Source organism: Gastrolobium bilobum, unplaced genomic scaffold, assembly GCF_033153095.1.
Source record: "Gastrolobium bilobum isolate Gb01-03AN ecotype WA unplaced genomic scaffold, APGP_CSIRO_Gbil_v1 utg26468, whole genome shotgun sequence".
Classification (NCBI taxonomy): domain Eukaryota; kingdom Viridiplantae; phylum Streptophyta; class Magnoliopsida; order Fabales; family Fabaceae; genus Gastrolobium; species Gastrolobium bilobum.
In genome coordinates, this window is record NW_026898419.1 from 156,676 (window position 1) to 176,385 (window position 19,710).

The 19,710-nt window shown below is 35.5% G+C and overlaps 3 protein-coding genes across 3 annotated transcripts; 2 read left to right on the top strand and 1 right to left on the bottom strand.

Annotated features, from left to right (window-relative positions):
• Positions 1-3,699: 3,699 nt before the first annotated feature.
• Positions 3,700-7,366, top strand: LOC133316131 (probable transmembrane ascorbate ferrireductase 3). The gene is made up of 5 exons (XM_061517846.1): positions 3,700-3,831; positions 3,938-3,986; positions 4,522-4,721; positions 4,834-5,082; positions 7,343-7,366. Exons 1-5 carry the CDS (start codon positions 3,700-3,702, stop codon positions 7,364-7,366), a joined length of 654 nt encoding a protein of 217 aa, XP_061373830.1.
• A 278-nt stretch (positions 7,367-7,644) lies between these two features.
• Positions 7,645-9,507, top strand: LOC133316132 (uncharacterized). Its single transcript, XM_061517847.1, has one exon. The coding sequence runs from the start codon at positions 7,645-7,647 to the stop codon at positions 9,505-9,507; it is 1,863 nt and encodes a 620-aa protein (XP_061373831.1).
• Positions 9,508-13,704: 4,197 nt separating this feature from the next.
• On the bottom strand, positions 13,705-17,760 carry LOC133316116 (protein OBERON 3-like). The gene is made up of 2 exons (XM_061517827.1): positions 15,915-17,760; positions 13,705-14,450 (listed from the first exon to the last, which is right to left on the bottom strand). The coding sequence occupies exons 1-2, from the start codon at positions 17,758-17,760 to the stop codon at positions 13,864-13,866; spliced, it is 2,433 nt and encodes an 810-aa protein (XP_061373811.1). The 3' UTR covers positions 13,705-13,863.
• Positions 17,761-19,710: the final 1,950 nt, after the last annotated feature.

Consider the following 19,710-nt stretch of genomic DNA (forward strand, 5'->3'; position numbering starts at 1 on the left):
TTCCGGTAGTATAACACTTGTTTTTTTATATAAATATGGGATTAATGTCTCTCATATTGTAGGATATAAACTTTATCTTCTACACACACATAAAATGTGTGGGGTCCACATACTTTTACAAACTTTTTTGTTTACAAACTTTTACATACTACACTATCTTCTCACGGGAGAACACTGATTACACTATGTTCTCCCGAGAGAGAAGATAATGTAATTTATAAAAAAAAATTATAAACGGATCTTTCTCTATATATATATATATATATGGGATTTGATTTTCTCATGTTAAATGAGAATTCAATTCTCATGTTGTGACTCAACTAGTGGTGGACCCCATATTTATTAAAAAAAAGAAAAGAAAAGAAAAGCTTTGCACACAAATCGAAGGGTCACTAACATGAGAATTGAATTCTCATGCAACATGAGAAAAAGTTTTTCATATATATATATATATATATATATATAATTAGCAAGCAAGTGGCCCTTCACCCCTTTTTTCAACAAAAAAAATGTAGTATTACCTGAAAGGGATCATTATTTTCTTTTATATAATTTTTAGTAGAGTTAAAATAAAGTTATCTGTATTATCAAAAAAAAAAATGTTATCTGAATTTATGGGACAAAAAAAGTAAATTTTTTTTCTGTAAATTTCTAAATATAAAATTGGTACACATAAATTACTGTTGCATTAAAAATGCAAAGAGGCTTAAAGTTGCATCTTGGATCCCCATTCTTTTCTTTACCTTCCTAACTAGCCTTCTTTTTGTTTTTCTTTGATTCCTTTTGCCTGTAAAAGCTTACTCTTTATCCAATAGCGGGGACCTTCCACAGTTAACACTTATATATATAGTATATGTAAAGTTGTATGGAAATCGACCACCATGTTCATGAGCCTTGGCACGAAAATATTCATTTTCACTTTTAGAAATTGGGTGGAGGCTAAGAAATTAATTGTAAGCAAATAAACGAAACAGCTACTGGTTGGTTTTGTTTCCCTTAAAGGTTAATTGGCTTATTTTAGTCCAATTTATCATGTGTCTCAAGTCTTTTTATTTTTGATAGTCTGTGTCTCAAGTCTTAACTAGCACCGGTTCTATACTGGTTCGAATGCATGGTTGATTCATTAAGGACTTGTTTGACAGTCATTTTAGGAGAGAAAGGGAAGAAAACTGAGAGTTTTATTTATACTTTTTCTTATTTGTGAGTTTAAAAAAATGGAGAAAAAGAATTGGAGATTTTTGTAAAATTCTACAAAACCCTTCTCACCCTTAAAACTAAAATTCCTTCAATTTGGAGATTTGAGGGAAAAAATATTAAAAATTTATTATCTACCTTAAGCATTAAAACGTGAAAACTACATCAGAGTTAATCATTTTTTAAATGCGACACTATTAGAAAAGTCTCAAATACTGATAAAATTTATCTACTGCAAATATTCATGTCGAAAATAGTGATGGAATTTTCGATGAAAATCATATTTCTTCGAAAATATAGACACTTTTTTTTCCATTGAAACTAAAGACGAAATTAGAGACGGAACAAGATTTTGTCATAACCACTTACAAATTTTTTTGACGAAATTAAAATTTCGTATAAACTCTTTACAGAATCTAAATTTCGTCGAAATTTTCGATGAAAAATATCTTTGTCAAAATTTTCAATGGAATTAGTTCTGTCAAAATTTTCAATGAAAAATATTTTGGTCAAAATTATCGACGGAATACATTTCTATCGAAAATTTTCGATTAAAAATATTTTTGTCCAAAAATTTGAAGAAAAATATTTCCGTCAAAAATTTGGAAGGAAAACAAATTCCATCATAAAATTTTACAAATGTAAATTCCGTCGAAACTTTCGATGGAAATATTTTTGTCAAAAATTTTGACGAAAAACATTTCCCTCAAAATTTAAAACGGAACACATTTCCAAAGAAAAATTTCGACAAAATACATTTACATAAAAATTTTTGATGAAAAATATTCTGGTAAAAAATTTCGACGAAAAAATTCCTTGAAAATTCTTGATGGAATCTAAATTTTCTCCAAAGTTTTGACGAAAATATTTCCGTCAAAAAAATATTTCCATAAAAAATTTTGACGAAAAATATTTCTATCAGAAATTTCGACGGAATACTTTTTTCTTTCAAAACTTTTGATGAATTTTTTTTTCGTCGAAAATATTTATGAATCATTTTCGTCAAAACTTTTGACGAAAACTAAATTTCATCTAAAATATTGACGGAATTATTTTTTGTCAAAAATTTGACGGGTAAAAATATTTGTTTCCTTTCAATGAAAAAATTCCATAAAAAATGTATCTTTCGTCATTTGAAACATAGAAATTTCATTGAAAATACTATCTAAGTAGTGTTTAAAGTTAGGGGTGTTAATGGGCCGAGCCGAGCCGAGCTTTGGTCTTAAAAGGCTAAGCCTGTGATTAAATGTGTCGGCCTTACCAAGCCTGTTACCTGTTACGAATATAATTATCGGTCTGTGGCCTGCCTTATTTACAAAACATAAAAGCCTGATTTGGCCTGTTAGAAAAAAAGAAGACAATAAAAATTTATCCAAACAAAATATACAATCAACAACACTAGTAATTTCATAAATGTTCATAAATTCAATGTTATATCGAAACAACATAATATTGAACAAAATCATTCAAAAAATATGTTTAACTAATAAAATAGGGGTGAAATAGATTGAGAGGAGAGAGAGCTATTACAAATAGTATAACAAATATAAATAAAAATAAAAATTAATATACTAGGCCAGCCTGAGAGGCTCCAAGGCCGAGCTTTTGAATTGAAGCCTGAGACATTTTTACTAAACGAGATTTTATACAAGTCCAAGCCTGGTTCCAACAACCAATATTAGGCATGTAAGCCTGAGCCTTCACGAGCCGAGCCAAAGGCCCCTGAAAGGCCTCTGACTCATTTATCACCCTTATTTGAAGTACATAAATAATATTTTTTTAGAAATTTTAAATTTAATTTTATATGTAAAATATAATAATCATATTAATTTTTTAAAAAATGATAAAATGATAAAAATATCTCATTAACCTCCTATTTTTTCTTCCTTACTTTTTTTAACTCACAAATAAAAAAAAGAAATACCTTTCAATTTCCTTCCTCTCCTTTGAATCTCCTTTCTTTCTTTCCCCTTCAAACTCCCAAATAAAATCTAAAGGGACCGGACCGATTGGGATCACGGATCACGGTTGAACCAATCTCGGTCGGTTCTAATAAGACTCTATTTAATATACAAATCATCATAGCGTGTTTTAGTTCAAAAGTTACATTTCTACTAAATATACACATTATTTGTAATGAGTAAGACCCTGACTCTGTATAATATCCTAATCCCTATGTAAAAAGAATATTAAAAAATATAAATAGCAGACAAAAATAGAATCATTGTACATAAGAATATATACTTTAGATACAGCTAGAGTTGGCTTATTCTGGGACGAAGATGCTTACTAAAGCCCAAAGTTTCTTCTTCATTCAAAATTCCAAAACCAAGAGATCAAGCAATTCCCTCTTTTATGAACTTTATCTAAAGGAAAAATCTATAAGACTGAACCACATCAGAATAACACCATGTCAGAACCATAAAAAATTGTCTTATAACAAGTTTCCTCTCTATATAGTGCTCTCAACTTTGCACTCATCTCTCATCTACTGAAACCAACAGGATGCGTTCTTACAGTACCACTGTTTTAGCACAGTTGTTTGGCTTCCTAGCCATCATCCTCTTGCTTGTTTGGTTGCTACATTACCGCGAGGGGATTGAATATGATTCTGAGGATGCACTTCGCGTTTTTAATGTAACACTCTTTCTTGTGTTTTTCTTCTTTGTTTATAAACAAAATTACTCACGTTCTAGCTACTTCATCTATCTGAGTCTTTCTCCACCCAAACTCTGCTCTGCAGGTTCACCCTTTTTTGATGTTCTGCGGGTTCATTTTCCTTGCTGGTCAAGGTATCTCACTCTCCTCTCATGTCTCTTTTGTTGTAGAGCTATATCTTATATACTAATTACTATATTCAATTCATCAACATCTAGAATAAACCATCAAATTATTACTCCTATGTAGCACTCTATTAGTATAAAATATAAAATTATTAATATACTTTAAACTTAATACGATTCTTTACATGATATCATAATTTTTAAGACCAAGTGATAGAGTTCTATCATTGTCATCTCCATTCTATTTCCAAATAGTTAAATATGATTAAATTTCTTAACATCAGTATGTGGGCTCGTAGGTAAATTTATATATTATTCATTTTTCAAGTCCAATGAATTCTTATGTATATAATACAAAATAGAAAATTATTATTTACTTAACGGTATAAGTTTTTGAGTTGAAATAATTTTTTTAGTTTCTTTCCCCTCTCCGAATTAATTTAGCTACACAAAGATGCATTGAACTGCTTTTAGATTTTGTCTGTGGGATAGACAAATACCATATCAGTTTCTTCATGATTAGGTTGGTGTTAAATTTGAGCAGCAATACTGGCATACCAGACTGTACCAGGCGACCATCAAACACAGAAGATGGTTCACATGACACTTCATTTCATTGCTATAATTCTTGGGATTGTTGGTATATGTGCCGTTTTCAAGTTCCATAATATGGTGAACTTGGTGAATGTTTACAGCCTCCATTCATGGATTGGCATTGGCACCTTCTGCCTGTTTGGCTTGCAGGTAAAATTTATCCCAATAAAAAGTCCATGATCTTAACAAGAATAATGAAGGCCAAATCTTTGGCCTAATATAAGTCAAAACTTTCATAATGGAATGTGCTTATTGCTTGCAGTGGCTTTTTGGACTCGTCTTCATGCTTCAAAGATCTCCACAATCAAGGGCTGCTGCGGTGGCTCCAATATGGCACATATCTGGTGGTAGAGCACTATTTTACATGGCAATTGCTGCTGCACTTACAGGTTTAATGGAGAGGTATACTATGTTAAGACTACAACCACACCAGAGTGAATCTCATTTGATCAACTTCACGGGTCTAGCAATTCTCTTGTTTGGAGTTTTTGTGGAAATGTCAGTTGGTCTGGTCCATTTTTAGGTGAATTAATTGCATTTCTCTATTCTATATATATACTTGATTGGTCATCATCAATTGGATTAATCAATTTTTTTTATTTTTTTATTTGGATTTTGTAATTCTGTTGTTCCATTACCGGAAATGGCTTGTATAATTTTTTTTCTTCATTTCTTTTGTATTCTTATGGGATATAAGTTGATTAATTGATGTGGTTTGCTTTCATACTAAAAGTTAAGTTGATGCAGTGTGATTCTCTATATTGGTTCCAAAGTTAAGTTGTTGTAAGTAAATGTTAGATTGTTAGGTAGGTATTTTCCCTACTTACATGTCACAAAAATTCTGAGCCTTCATTTGTCTCTTGGAAACTTTGGATTAGCCACCTAATCAGTACACATATCTTAATTTACATGCTCTCTCAGATGAATCATGATCAATGATCAATCTATTACTTAAGCCGTTTATTATAATAAGCTACACTTAATCACGATTCTTCATGAGTTCAATTCAAAGCTGTAATAACACTGTTTCCTTTTCTTCTTCTTCCTTTTCTTTTTATCTTTTTTCTTTTTCCAATTTTATTTTGAGAGACCAAGTAAGTGTAAATTTTTTCTTAGAATAAAAAGAGTCTTATAATATGCTATATATATATATATATATATATATATATATATATATATATATATATATATATATATATTTTCTGAAATGATAATTTCAAATATAAGTAAATCTAAACTTTTACAAAGTCGCTTGCTTTTATAATTGTTATCTATTTTACAAAAGTATACATGTTTTGAATGTAAAGAACATTATTTTAGCATATTATAGATGTAAGCCTTTTTTTTTCTTTTTTCTTTTTTTTTTTCGGTAAACGATGTAAGCTTAATAAGTTTTGTTTATAAAAATGTCAAAATTATATATAAAAAAATGTTTGAAAAATGAAAGAAAAATAGCACATAACTTTGTTATAAGCAACTGTGTTTTCATTAGTATTACGAAACTAAAAAAAAAAAATCCAAATTTTCATTCAAATTTAATTAAATTTAAAGGTAGTTGTTGATTAATTAAAAGAAAGTGATAAAAATTACAGACATATTTATGTATAGACAGGGGAGGAGATTTCTTTGGCTCTCACCCACACGTGATAGAACCAAAGGCTCATTGCCCCATAAGTGGCATTTTAATAAACAAAACCATTTGGAAATTTATATTTTAGGATTATCGTCTGTGTCATGTTATAAAAAATAAAATTATTTTATATATATATATGGAAAAAGAAGAATAATATTGTAGGAAAATATTTAGGTTATGTTATAGAGATAGAAATTGTGAGACCCACACTTGTTTTTAAAAAATAAAAAAATATAGATCTCACAAATCTCTATCTCTACAACATAACCTAAACACTTTCCTACAATATTATATTTCTATTTCCCATATATATATATATATATATATATATATATATATATATATAATTTAGTTCATATGAACTTCACATATTTATTTATATATATATATATAAGAGATAATTTTATGCATGAGAACGCGATAAACATCTATTTTTTTATTTTATTTTTCCTACTTTTGCTTGGCGAACTCCCCCTCCGCATTTCATCTTTAACAAGAAGTGGTCCCCTTCATTCTTTTATTCTCATTTTCATTCTTTCTTTTACATTTTATATTAAACCTTGTCTAAGGTCCGAACTTACTTTTCCATATTCTCTAACTACCTACTCCCCAGTTCAATGAATCGTTGCCTTGGTCACAAAGAGAAATATAAATTATTGGATAGAACCTGAGACATAATCTGCTTCCTAATATCTCAACGCACATATCCCCCTCTCTTTTTTGGGTCGAGATTCTATTTGCGGTTGCAATCATGATAAAATGAGGACTTACTCCTATAGCACATGCAAGATCAAAGTTTCATTTAATAAGGAGAATTTACCAAAGTACCTAATAAGGGTGTCTGAAATAAGGTAGAAAAATAAAAAGGATAAATTCAGTGTTCCGTAACCATGAAGCACCTAAGAGTGAACTTCACCGGTCTTTTACTTTTTTTTCTTTGCAGTCACTGTTAAACTGTTACAAACCCAATACAAGAGAGATGAAGAGAATAGCGAGCATGAAGTAGATGAAGCATTGTCGGTGGAACCGACAGCAGAGGATGAAGTAGAAGTTCCTAGAAGAGGAACCAGGATCAGAGTCCGTTCCAATTGGACCAAGAATTACCACTTGGGATGAGGTGGGCTACATGAGGGCAGAGGCCCATATCCTTAATGCTGAATGATAGTAAATTGAGTACCTTGTAAATAATGGGCTGACGTGTAGGAAGTCCAATAGGAGTATAGTCTGATATTTCCTTTATAATTGAGAGTCACATGTTTGTGTGAGGTGTCAAAAAGTTGTAACAGAATTCTCTTTCTTCTTCCTCTGTAATCTTCTTGGAGTCACCGGCAGACTCGAATTGCCGTTGGATCTTTAATATACTGTCCTTAATTGTGTTTTCGTTCTTAATCCCATCATTTTGGTGCTTTCATTGAGAGGCAACTTCTGTTCATCACCACCATGACAGAGGGAACTCGCAGCACGGTGAAACAACAAAGTGCCATTGATGAATGTATGGCCAGATTGCACCACCACGAGGAGCAGTTCGATGCTCTGGGAAATCTGTTACAGGAAATGAACAGGAAATTAACTATGGTTGAAGCAAAATTAGATCAGAATCACAAACATAAGGGTAAGACAGAACACTCATCTGGCGAAGGAATTGCTAGTTTATTTGGTACTAATGCCTTTAAATCGGTTAAACTCACCATACCTCGTTTCAATGGAGGTAACCCTGAACCTTGGATCCATAAGATTCAACAATTCTATGGGTTCCATAGCTTATCCGATACTGAAAAATTTACATTGACCTCATTCCACATGGATGGGAAGGCAGAAGACTGGTACCATTGGATGGACCGAAATGGCAGATTACACACTTGGGCTCAATTTTTGGACGCATTGCGTTCCAGATTTGGTCCTTCGCGATATAGAGATTTGCGAGGTGAATTGGGTCGCATAACCCAAGGCTCAACAGTAGATGAATATCAAACACACTTTGAACAGCTGGCCAATCAGGTAATTGGAATTGATGATTTGAGCCTTCCAAGTTACTTTGAATCTGGCCTCAAACCAGAAATCCGCAAGGAGGTGCGTATGCATCTTCCTACAAGTTTGGAGCAAGCTATTGATTTAGCAAAAATAGTGGAGGACAAATTGAATGATAAAAGTCCCAGTAGAACCTATTACAATAAAACCCAAATTAGCAGTACTCAACCTGGATTATTACCTACTCCAGCCAAACCTCTTGCTATTGGTGCTGGACCACCCAAGTCTGCACTACCCATGAGGAAGCTCAGCCAAGCCGAAATGTTGGAGAAGAGGGAGAAAGGGTTGTGTTTCTATTGTGATGAGAAGTTTAATAGAAGCCATGTCTGTAAGGGGAAGTTGTTCATCTTAGTGATGCAGCCTGAAGACGATGATCAACAGCTCTTGGAGGATACAGCTCCAAGTCCAGAAACGGTTACTGAGGAGATAGTCATTGCAGATACTCTCACGCCTGAGATCAGCTTGCATGCTATGGCAGGTCAGCATTCCACTAGTACCCTGCGAGTCAAAGGCAGAATAGGCAATGCATCAGTACAAATTCTAGTTGATGGTGGGTCAACCCACAATTTTATCCAAGACCGTTTGGTAAAATTTTTGGGGTTAGAAACGGTACCTACACAGAAATTCCAAGTTCTGGTGGGCAATGGAGAAAAGATGAACTGCTTGGGCATGTGTCCCCAGGTAGCTTTGGAAATGCAAGGTCATGGATTCTGTCCAGATCTTTATGTATTACCCATTCAAGGAGCAAAAGTGGTCTTAGGAGTGCAATGGCTATCTGAGTTGGGTGATATCACTCTGAATTACAAACAGCTGGTGATGAAATTTGAGCGTGACGGGAAGCAATTGGAGATACAAGGAGAATCTGCTACAAACATGGAAGCCATCCAATTGAATCAGTTCCGGAGACTCACGGCATCTAATTCCGTCGCGTGCCTTTATCAATTCCATTCCATTGTGCTTTCGGATGAGCAACCCACAGTCAATGGCCAGGTTCCTGATGCCCAGGTGCTGCAAGTTCTGGCAGAGTTTGAGCAAATATTTGAGAAGCCATCCACTTTACCTCCACATCGCCAGCAAGACCATCAGATTCATTTGCAGCCTGCAACAAAAGCCATCAGTGTTAGGCCCTACAGATATCCACACTTTCAGAAAACTGAAATGGAGAGAATGGTGAAAGAGATGTTAGATTCAGGAGTGGTTCGACCCAGTATCAGTCCCTTCTCCTCTCCTGCCTTACTAGTTAAAAAAAAGACGGTACATGGCGATTCTGTGTAGACTATCGCGCTCTCAACCAAGTGACGATACCTCATAGTTTTCCCATTCCGACCGTAGATGAGATGCTTGACGAGTTAGCAGGTGCCACCATTTTCTCCAAGCTGGATCTCAGGTCCGGTTATCACCAGATCCGTATGGTTGACCAGAACATCTACAAAACTGCATTCTGCACGCATGAGGGCCACTATGAATTTGTGGTTATGCCCTTTGGCTTAACCAATGCCCCAGCCACATTCCAGGGGATCATGAACTCCATCCTGAAGGTATATTTGCGAAAATTTGTTATTGACTTCTTTGATGATATTTTAATTTACAGCAAAACTCTCGAAGACCATTTGCAACACCTACGTGCGGTATTGGAATGTCTACAAACCAATCAGCTGTATGCAAAGAAGGAGAAGTGCTCGTTTGCTCAAACTGAGGTGGAGTATCTCGGTCATGTGGTTGATGCCGTGGGGGTCAGACCCGATGAGGGAAAGATCAAGGCGATCATCGAATGGCCGGAGCCTAAGACTGTGAAACAGATAAGAAGCTTCCTCGGGCTGGCCGGCTACTACCACAAATTTGTAAAGGGATTCTCCCAAATAGCAGCCCCATTGACTACACTCCTCCAGAAGGATGCTTTTAAATGGGACTACATGGCTGCCCAAGCAATGACTCAGTTGAAGAACACCCTGTCTAACCATCCTGTATTAGCCTTGCCTGACTTCAGTAAACCTTTTGTTTTGACTACTGACGCATCCGGCACCGGCATTGGAGCTGTGCTCAGCCAAAGTAATCAGCCTATTGCCTTCTTTAGTCGCAAATTATAAGCCAGAATGCAGCAAACGTCTACGTATGTCCGAGAGCTATTTGCAATTACCGAAGGGGTAGCCAAATTTCGTCAGTATTTGTTGGGCAATAAGTTTACCATTAGAACTGATCAATGCAGTATAAAGAACTTGATGGCTCAAGTTATCCAGACACCGGAACAGCAACGCTTTCTGGTCAAATTGCTTGGCTATGACTTTGATATTGAATATCACCCCGGTGCTATCAATAAGGTCGCGGATGCCTTGTCCCGCAGGCATGAAGGAGAGGTACAAACGGAATTGGTCACTTCACAGATGCTGACTTTAACCACCAGAGTTAATCCCCTGCTACCTGCCATAAAAGCGGAGGTTAAAGACAATTCTGAATTAAGGAACATAGTCACTGCAGTTCAGGAAAACAAGGATGGATTCACACACTACCAAGTTAAGGATGACCTTCTTTACTTCAAAGGTCGTATTGTTTTGTCCAGCACTTCGGAGATTCGTATTGCCTTGCTGCATGAGTTCCATTCAACGGTGGTCGGTGGTCATGGTGGGATACGAAAGACCCTTCATCGTTTATCAACACATTACTACTGGCCCAATATGAAGTTTGATGTACAAGAATTTGTTCGCACCTGCCCCATATGCCAAGTTACTAAGTACCAGCCTCTCTCCCCCGCTGGCCTCTTGCAACCACTTGCTATTCCGATGGCTGTATGGGAAGACCTTTCAATGGATTTTATAATTGGTTTGCCACCATCGGAGGGGAAGACTGTCATTATGGTAGTCGTGGATCGCCTATCCAAGTACTCCCATTTCTCTGCATTGACAGGTAACTTCACTGCTTCAAAGGTAGCATCAGTCTTTGCTTCTGACATCTGCCGTCACCATGGAATTCCCCGGTCAATTGTATCCGACCGAGATCGCGTTTTTGTCAGCAAATTCTGGCAAGAATTGTCACGATTAAATGGCACCAAGCTCCATTTTAGCACTGCAAATCACCCACAGAGTGATGGGCAAACAGAAGTTACCAATCGTGGATTGGAGCAGTATTTAAGATGCTATACTATGGAAAATCCAAAGATTTGGGCACAGTACTTACCATGGGCTGAGTTCTCGTACAACTCTTCCTTTCACTCAGCCATTGGATCAAGTCCGTTCCAGATTCTCTACGGTCGTCTCCCTCCACCCTTGCAACCGTACGACAGAGCAGCAACACCAATTGAGGTCGTCGATACCCTGCTCAGTCAGAGGGATCAGATTATACGGCAACTCCGGGAGAATCTCCACCGCGCCCAACACCGCATGAAGGTCCAAGCGGATAAGCACCGCCGGGATGTGCAATTCACAGTGGGTGACCAGGTCTTAGTCAAGCTTCAACCCTATCGTCAGAAATCTGTACGGCATCAAACTTTCTCAAAACTCCGGCGACGCTACTATGGTCCTTTTCCGGTGACTGTTCGTGTTGGACCTGTAGCCTACCGCCTGTCTCTTCCCACCGACTCCCGTATCCATCCCGTTTTCCACGTTTCATTGCTGAATCCGTTTCGCAAAAATCTGTTCTTTCATCCCTTGCCTCTTCCACCAGTAACGTGGGATAATCACCCAGTGGCTGAACCAGTTACGATCTTGCGTTCGCGAACTCTAATCAAGGGTAAAGTCTCCGACTTTCAGGTGCTGGCGCAGTGGAGCGGCCTTCCCCTTGAAGATGCCTCATGGGTCTCCGTTTCTGAGTTCGTCCAGGCCTTTCCCCAATTCGATCTTGAGGGCAAGATCGCGTCTTTATCGGAGGAGGGATTTGTTACGAACCCAATACAAGAGAGAGATGAAGAGAATAGCGAGCATGAAGTAGATGAAGCATTGTCGGTGGAACCGACAGCAGAGGATGAAGTAGAAGTTCCTAGAAGAGGAACCAGGATCAGAGTGCGTTCCAATTGGACCAAGGATTACCACTTGGGATGAGGTGGGCTACATGAGGGCAGAGGCCCATATCCTTAATGCTGAATGATAGTAAATTGAGTACCTTGTAAATAATGGGCTGACGTGTAGGAAGTCCAATAGGAGTATAGTCTGATATTTCCTTTATAATTGAGAGTCACATGTTTGTGTGAAGTGTCAAAAAGTTGTAACAGAATTCTCTTTCTTCTTCCTCTGTAATCTTCTTGGAGTCACCGGCAGACTCGAATTGCCGTTGGATCTTTAATATACTGTCCTTAATTGTGTTTTCGTTCTTAATCCCATCATAAACTCCCCGTCATTCTCTCACGAAATTATATATAGCAGTAACTAATAATCAACCATAACACGTCATAAAATGAAATAAGTTTTAATAGGAAATTAGATTCTCGTCCGTTAGGAAATAACATGACAATGTCAAGCGATAAGAGAAAAATATAAAAGTAAAAATTAATAAAATTTTGTATAAATAATGGGGAATTCTATCAAAATTATTTTTATAGTTTTTTTTCTTTCAGAATATGACATTATTATGGTAATAAACACATGAAAAAAATCCAAATTCATTCTACATAACCTGTTATTCGGTTTCAGTCTGAAATGTACATGGGTAGTAGAGATATTACATATGGTAAGTTGTCATATTAAATTATAGTTAAAAATTAACAGAGTATAATGATTACATTCCTCAAGCATGATGAAAATTCGATTCTACTTTAATGTATTAGCAAATTAAAAATGTCTTGACAACATAAATAAATATAATACGTTCGCTGAAAGTCAAAGTTACAGAGACCAGCTTATTGATCGAGAAATAAAATATATAAGAATAAAACGAATGGAATCCAAATTTGAGCTGATTGGTTAGAAGTGGCACAGTGATATGAATGATACTTAAATTCCATTTCATTATCACCTTGGTGAACTAGTTCCAATGCTGGAAGTGGCAAAACACTGCTTAAGCATAAAAAAGTTGTAACTTACTGTGTAAGAAGCCGCAATCAACGGTGACCAAATAAACAAATCCCAGAAATATAATATTTAAGCAAATGCTTTTGAGCATTTTCCTCAGCATTATAATCCTCCTTTATGCTCCACCCACCAAGACTAATAAAACTAATCATGTCAAACAGTTCCCCTTAGAAGAGTATCTTCAAGTATACAAAAGAGGATTAGGACAACTCAGTTTCTTAAAAGGAAAATGTTACGTATATTTATTGTTTTGGGGTATAATTGTTTGAGACCAAAATGATTAGTAAAAAAAAAAAAAAAAAAAGTAGCATAATAAAATTAATATAACTTCAAAATAAATTAAAATTCCAAACATATTTTTCCTCCAACTCAAGAGATAATTTTATGAACAGGAAATGAATAGTTTTACTGTCTCTCAATATAAACAGGAAGTGCAAAGCTCTTCCACATAACTTCTTGTTCAGTTTCTCAAATTATGAAGAAAAAAATTAATCAACGATGAAACACTTGAATTTATCAATCGAAAATAAAATAATCCATTCTGGGAACAACCAGAATACCAAAGCAGCAGATCAATAAATTACACACTATTTCAGCAGTATTTCTGAGTAAGCAAACAACAAAAAGTAAAAGTTCAAACCCATTGCTGCTTTGTTGCCTCCATTCTGTGCAATAAACCATCAATCTCATCTCTCATTCTTTTTTTCATTTTATAGTAATCAAAGTAGGAATTTTCCAAGATTTTGACTTCATCCAATTTCTTCCTCTGTGTTTCCTCTGTCTCATGCAAACGAAGTTTGGAAAGCTTTTCAGCATATTCTTCTTCCATCTGTGAAGTCTTGGTCCTAAGCATCCTCTGGTACCCTTCTGCCTCTCTCCTTGCTTCATCAGCTTTGGTTTGGAACATTCTAGCTTCTGCCTCCTTTATCCTCACAATGCTCTCCAAACTTTCAAGTCCACCTTTCCTTAATAAAGCTCCCAATTGGAAATCGTCCTCATTTTTTAGTTCATTTAAGAGGGAAGCTTTGAGGTCTTTCTGATGAAGATCGTTTGAAAGGGCATCATGATGGGGCCTAGAATAGCTCATGTCATAACCATATTTTGGTATTAGAGAATTAGATTTCACAAGAGATGGTGTATTCTTTGTAAGGTTAGCTTGAGAGACTGCCGAATCCTTTGACGAAATACTAGGAGCAGGAAAGTTTGACATTCCATCTGCATCTATTTATCAGAAAAATTATCTCTCAATAATAGTTAGATATCAGATATTATTGTCAGTAATTTAATTAAATCAAACAAGCCTGAACATCACATAAAAGATTAGTTCAGCAAGAACTAAGCAACCTTCCACACAAGAGGTCACATGTAGTTTGAGTTATTTCATCAAACACATTCAACAGAACCAAAGAGATAATAGCAATTGTACCTTCCAAGCAACTTAGCTTTATATACATCTTTCCTGTTCCCTCACCACTCCCCTCCCGTGTTAACAAAAAGGATGAAAACAATAATAACGATAACTGCAGTTCTCAGGAACTAATGACATTCCAATGCTTCCTATCTCAATGAAGCACTTCAATTCCAAATACCAATGCTAAGATGTAAATATCTTAACCAGGGAGGGAAGAAGATGCAACAACTATACCATATTAGGCAAGAGTGCTCATTGTAATACATAATTCATTATTCATGCAAATCAAGCATCAGAAGACCATGACCAAATGTTTTATAGGCATCAAATGCCAGCAAACCTGGGATGGGAGTAAACAACATCCAATCTGAGTACAGAAAGTGAATTAGGATGTGCTAGAAAACAAGTCTGACTGATTAAGACTTGAAGTTAATAAGACATCTAGCAGAGTCTCAAATTACTTCATAAATAACATTCAAATCCTTCATATAGTCAGTTTGAATTAGCTTATGGTGTAGAAAAGCTTACAATCAAAATGTTCAAGAAAGAGATTTTGGCTTCTTCTTTTTTTTTTTAATGCAAACCAAACATGCTTATAATCCACTTTAAAAACGGCATCAACAAACTTTATGGTTCTCAATTCTCATTCTTAGAGTCTAAATGAATTCTCAACTTGTCCTGAATTTCCAGCCTCAAACAAAAAATTGTGGCTGCAACAGTGTGGCTGTATATTGTTATTTTATTTTAATGGCCTTGAACAGCCAAAGAGTAACTTATTTCACCTTTCATCTTGTCTCCTTTTCATTTTAAATTGTCTGTTATTAATTTTTATTTTGTTTTAACAATGACTCAATGGAAAATTTTAAGAGGCGAAAAAGGGGTTCAAAGTTCCATAAGTAATTTGTATAAACAGCTTAATGTATTCGGCATCTCATTTTATTAATCTGTGCCCTGCTGTTTCTTCTATCACTCAGAAGCAGAATATATTTATCAAAAGTAATGGTACCAAATCACATAAAAAAAAGGCTAATAGGTTTTTACTCACTTCTGATAAATAATGGTACATCAAACCCTTCATATCATGTGAATAAGCAGGTTTAAGAGCATATCAACTGATTTTTACTCAATCCATTTACTCCATGGTGAGACTAAGCAAATCATGTTGTGTTCATATTGCATCATAACCATTTAAATGCTATATGAAGCAAATATTTTTTTAAAATAAACACATAAATTTAAATATGAAAAGAAAAGATCACCGTCAAGACACTTACAGCTGAAAAATTGTATGATGTAATTGCAGGCATCCAAAGGAGATACCATCTTGGTTTGAAGCTTTAATAGCATGTCATCAGTTTTATCATGCAATTCCTTCCCTTTGCGATCTTCACTTCCCCTGAAAATCCTCCTTACACAACCAAGCTCTTTCAGCAAGGTTTCAAGGCCCCAATCCTTTGCACAACACATGAAAACATCTTTAACGAACCCAAACATTTCAGAAGCATGTCCACAGCCAATACAATGAAACTGCATCTCTGAAGTCCCTGAAGGTCCCTTCAAGCTAGGACCAGGTTTGATGAGATTTCTCTGAATGCCACAGGCAGCATGGCACCAATGGGAACAAACATCACAACCAATCCAACTACAAGTGTTACTTGCACAATCAAAGTTCAAACAGATAGGACACATGCAAGAACTGCAAAACCCCTTATTTCCTGAGCAAATCTTGCAGTCACAGTCATCAACAGGAAGGACATGCTTGCAGATCACATTTCTACATCTCCTATACAAGAAAATCTCTACCATCTCAGATAAGTGAACTTTGCTAGATAAGAAGCTTGCAAGCCCCATCTTGACAGCCACTAAAATCTCTAATTGCACTTTATGGCACTTTGAAAGAGTCTCCTTGGTAAGGTCAGATCTTCTCTCAAGCTGATTTTGAAGGCTGACCAATTCCTCTTTCTTGTCAGGCTTCTCAATGAGATTCTTCAAGTATTCCTTAGTTGATGATACGACTTCATCAGTAAGCTCCTGAATTGTCAAAGCCATGGGAAGGATAGTCTCTGAAACAATTTCCCTGACAATTCTCTCTGGTCTAGAAAGCTTCCTTATCTTCCCACCATCTAAGCCTTCCAAGGCTCTCAGATTCTCAGAATTCCTTCCCCTTGAGTCCCCTGACTGAGCCTCAAATCTTGGTCTGGCAGGCAATTCTGAAGGGAAAAAAGAATGATTATCTGAACTAGTAGTTTTAAACTGGCTATTACCTTGCATGAAGGAACTAAGACCACCAAAATTATTGGACAAAGCAACCCCGTCTCCTATTGGCTTGAACCTACTATGAACAGACCCATTAGTCCCCTCCCCACAATTCCAAATTTGGTCATCTTTGCTCACTGAATAATCAAAATTATCAGTTGAATTGCGGGTGAGTGAGCAACTTGGGTTGTGTGAGAAAGGGTGAGAATAAGAGTAAGACAAAGAAGCTGTTGTATAATCATTTGAATATGAATTGTGAGTAGTTGATGGCCTGCTAGGTTTAGTTCTAACTGGTTGATCACCACCATTTTGCAAGGCGTTTGAAGCTGTGAGAGAAAGTGACACATCAGGCAAAGCAAGAGAGAGATTAAGTGTCTCCAGCTTTGGCTTCTTGTCCCTATTACCCACCCTTTCAACCTCTTCTTCTTCAAGCGATCGCTTTGAAGAATCCTCTCTGGTTTCACTCAGGCTCAAGAAATCTCTTTCCACCCATTTACCATCCTGATTTGAAACCTCGGAAACGACAACCTCTTTACCTTTGTGGCTCACTTTTTCCAAGGAATTCAGCAAGCTTTTACCAGGAGTCTCTTTCTCAGCAAGATCCAATTTTGTGTTATCACAAAGGTAGCTGAGGGTAAGCTCTTGCAGTCCTGAACAACCAACAACCTTAGTGTGTTTCAACTGAAGAACCCCATCAACACCACCACCACCACCACCACCCAATTCTGAATCTCTCAGAAAATCAACACCTTTCTTCTCTGGGTACTCCTTGATAGGCTCAAAATTGTGCCTTGACAACTTGCTCCTTGAGTTCTCACCCTCAGATTCAACAGCACCATTACGAAGATCTTTACTTCCAAGCATGGCCAAAGGAACAAGAGAAGAAAGAGGGAGAGAGAAGAAAGAGGGAGCTATAACAATGACAGAGAAAACATACACAAAACACAACTAAGGTTCACACTTCACAGGGGCAATTCAGAAAATAAAAGGAGAATCTAAGGCCTTTTTTCTTTGCTCTCTCAGCTTTGGTTACTCAACAAGACATTATTAGCTTTGCTGTACAAAGCAACGGCTGGATTTTCATTTTTCATAGCGTTCACACTGTTTTGTATGTATATACATAAAAAAACGGCGATGCTTTTCTGAATGTATAAGATTACAGTCTTAACCCTTGAAAACGTACACAATTACTCTCAAGTGGACCTCTTTTTTGACTTAAACTTTTTTTTTCTTTGTTCTGAACGAAACAAGTCACATGTCTCACATCACCAGCAAGTAGGACTTCTTCTTTTTCACAAAACCTCATCTTCTTCTGTTCCTTTCAGTTCTTTAGGCCTTGTATGACATTATCATTATTTTCACCAAAAGAGACAAACAAATATTCACATTTAATTAGGCCTGATTAACGTTCAAATTCTTTTTTGAAAAAGTCGTGTGAGACAGTTATTGAGCTAAAGACTGTGGTCAGAGTCGATGAACAAAATTCACTCACTAGTGAGGTGCATTAATATACTACATAAATATCAAAATTAGACACAGTTTTTTTTTTCTTTTTTCTTTTTTAATATGCAAAACTGTAAACAGTCGATATTTCTTTGGGTATATCTGGACATAACCCTTTTTCTTCTTGAAGTTAAGAAGTATAGGATAGGAGAAATTATCTCATTTTACAAACACAAGTCTTAAGATTATGATTTATAAAGGTATTTATATTAAAAAAAATCATAAATTTCAGGTAAGTTTCATTAAATAATTTTTTGACCAACTACTTTTTGAGTAAAACTAAGTGGAATTAATTCAATAATAAAAAATATATTAAAAACATATCAAATAACGTGTTATTGACAAACTTTACTGTTATAAATAACATATATAAAAGAGATTTCATAAATAGTTTGTTTACAAGGGGGAAAAAAAATTTGGACTAGGTTATTTTATTTACAGATAGCGAAAATGCGCCAACTCGTCGGGTTAGATCATAATCCGCATAAAATGAGTCGAGTTAAGTTGACAAAAATGAACTGAATCCGAGCTAACTTCAAAAAAAATCGAGTCAACATGCAGGGTAAACAGATTAGCTTGAGGGTTATCTTTTTTTTATTTATTAAAAAAATATAAAAGAATAATAAAGGGGCTAGATCTAAGTTTTGTAGATGATGATGTGAAAATTGTATTTCCCATATATTGGGTTGCTCTTTTTAAGGGGAATCTAATGCTCATGAAACTTGATTTGCTTTAACATTATATCTTGTTGGACTTGAAACTTGGGTATATATATATATACAGTGGCCAGTAAATAGCGATTATATTAAGTGTTTTTCTTTCCGGTAAATATCTTATAAAATAATTTCCTTAGCTTTTTCACTACATGTACTGAATGAGTGTGACAAATGCTATTTTTTCCTCCATTTTTTTGAGTCAACCCTAACTCGGCTCGGATCGGATTGGGTTAGGTTTTTTTGCTTCTTTTTTTTTCAAGTCAATCCTAACCCAGTTAATCTTTTTCGGGTTGGCCCTTTTGTCATATCTAATTTTATTTTTATTTTTTTTACTTATTTTTGTCTATTCTCTAATATCATTAGATCGGAATAGAGAAATGTAAAATAATAATCATATTATTCTGAATCAATTTCATTTAATGTATTCAGATTATTATATATTTATATTGGAAAAAGTATTTGTTCTTTTAAATGACACAACTTATGTCATTTCACTTTTACAACAAAATAGGACCCATACATTTATATTTTTTTGTCTACTTTCTCTCTTTTTTTATCCATCTCTTTCTTTTATTTAAAATGATAGAATTTTAAA

What these genes read in the sequence shown, in the direction of transcription:
- LOC133316131 (XM_061517846.1), top strand. Translation starts at nt 3,700, where the DNA reads ATGCGTTCTTACAGTACCACTGTTTTAGCACAGTTGTTTGGCTTCCTA. An exon ending in CATTTTCCTTGCTGGTCAAG is followed by an intron (nt 3,987 to 4,521) that starts GTATCTCACTCT and finishes AAATTTGAGCAG; the next exon opens with CAATACTGGCATACCAGACT. An exon ending in TCTGCCTGTTTGGCTTGCAG is followed by an intron (nt 4,722 to 4,833) that starts GTAAAATTTATC and finishes TATTGCTTGCAG; the next exon opens with TGGCTTTTTGGACTCGTCTT.
- LOC133316132 (XM_061517847.1), top strand. Translation starts at nt 7,645, where the DNA reads ATGACAGAGGGAACTCGCAGCACGGTGAAACAACAAAGTGCCATTGAT.
- LOC133316116 (XM_061517827.1), bottom strand. Translation starts at nt 17,760, where the DNA reads ATGCTTGGAAGTAAAGATCTTCGTAATGGTGCTGTTGAATCTGAGGGT. An exon ending in CATCATACAATTTTTCAGCT is followed by an intron (nt 14,451 to 15,914) that starts GTAAGTGTCTTG and finishes TCTGATAAATAG; the next exon opens with ATGCAGATGGAATGTCAAAC.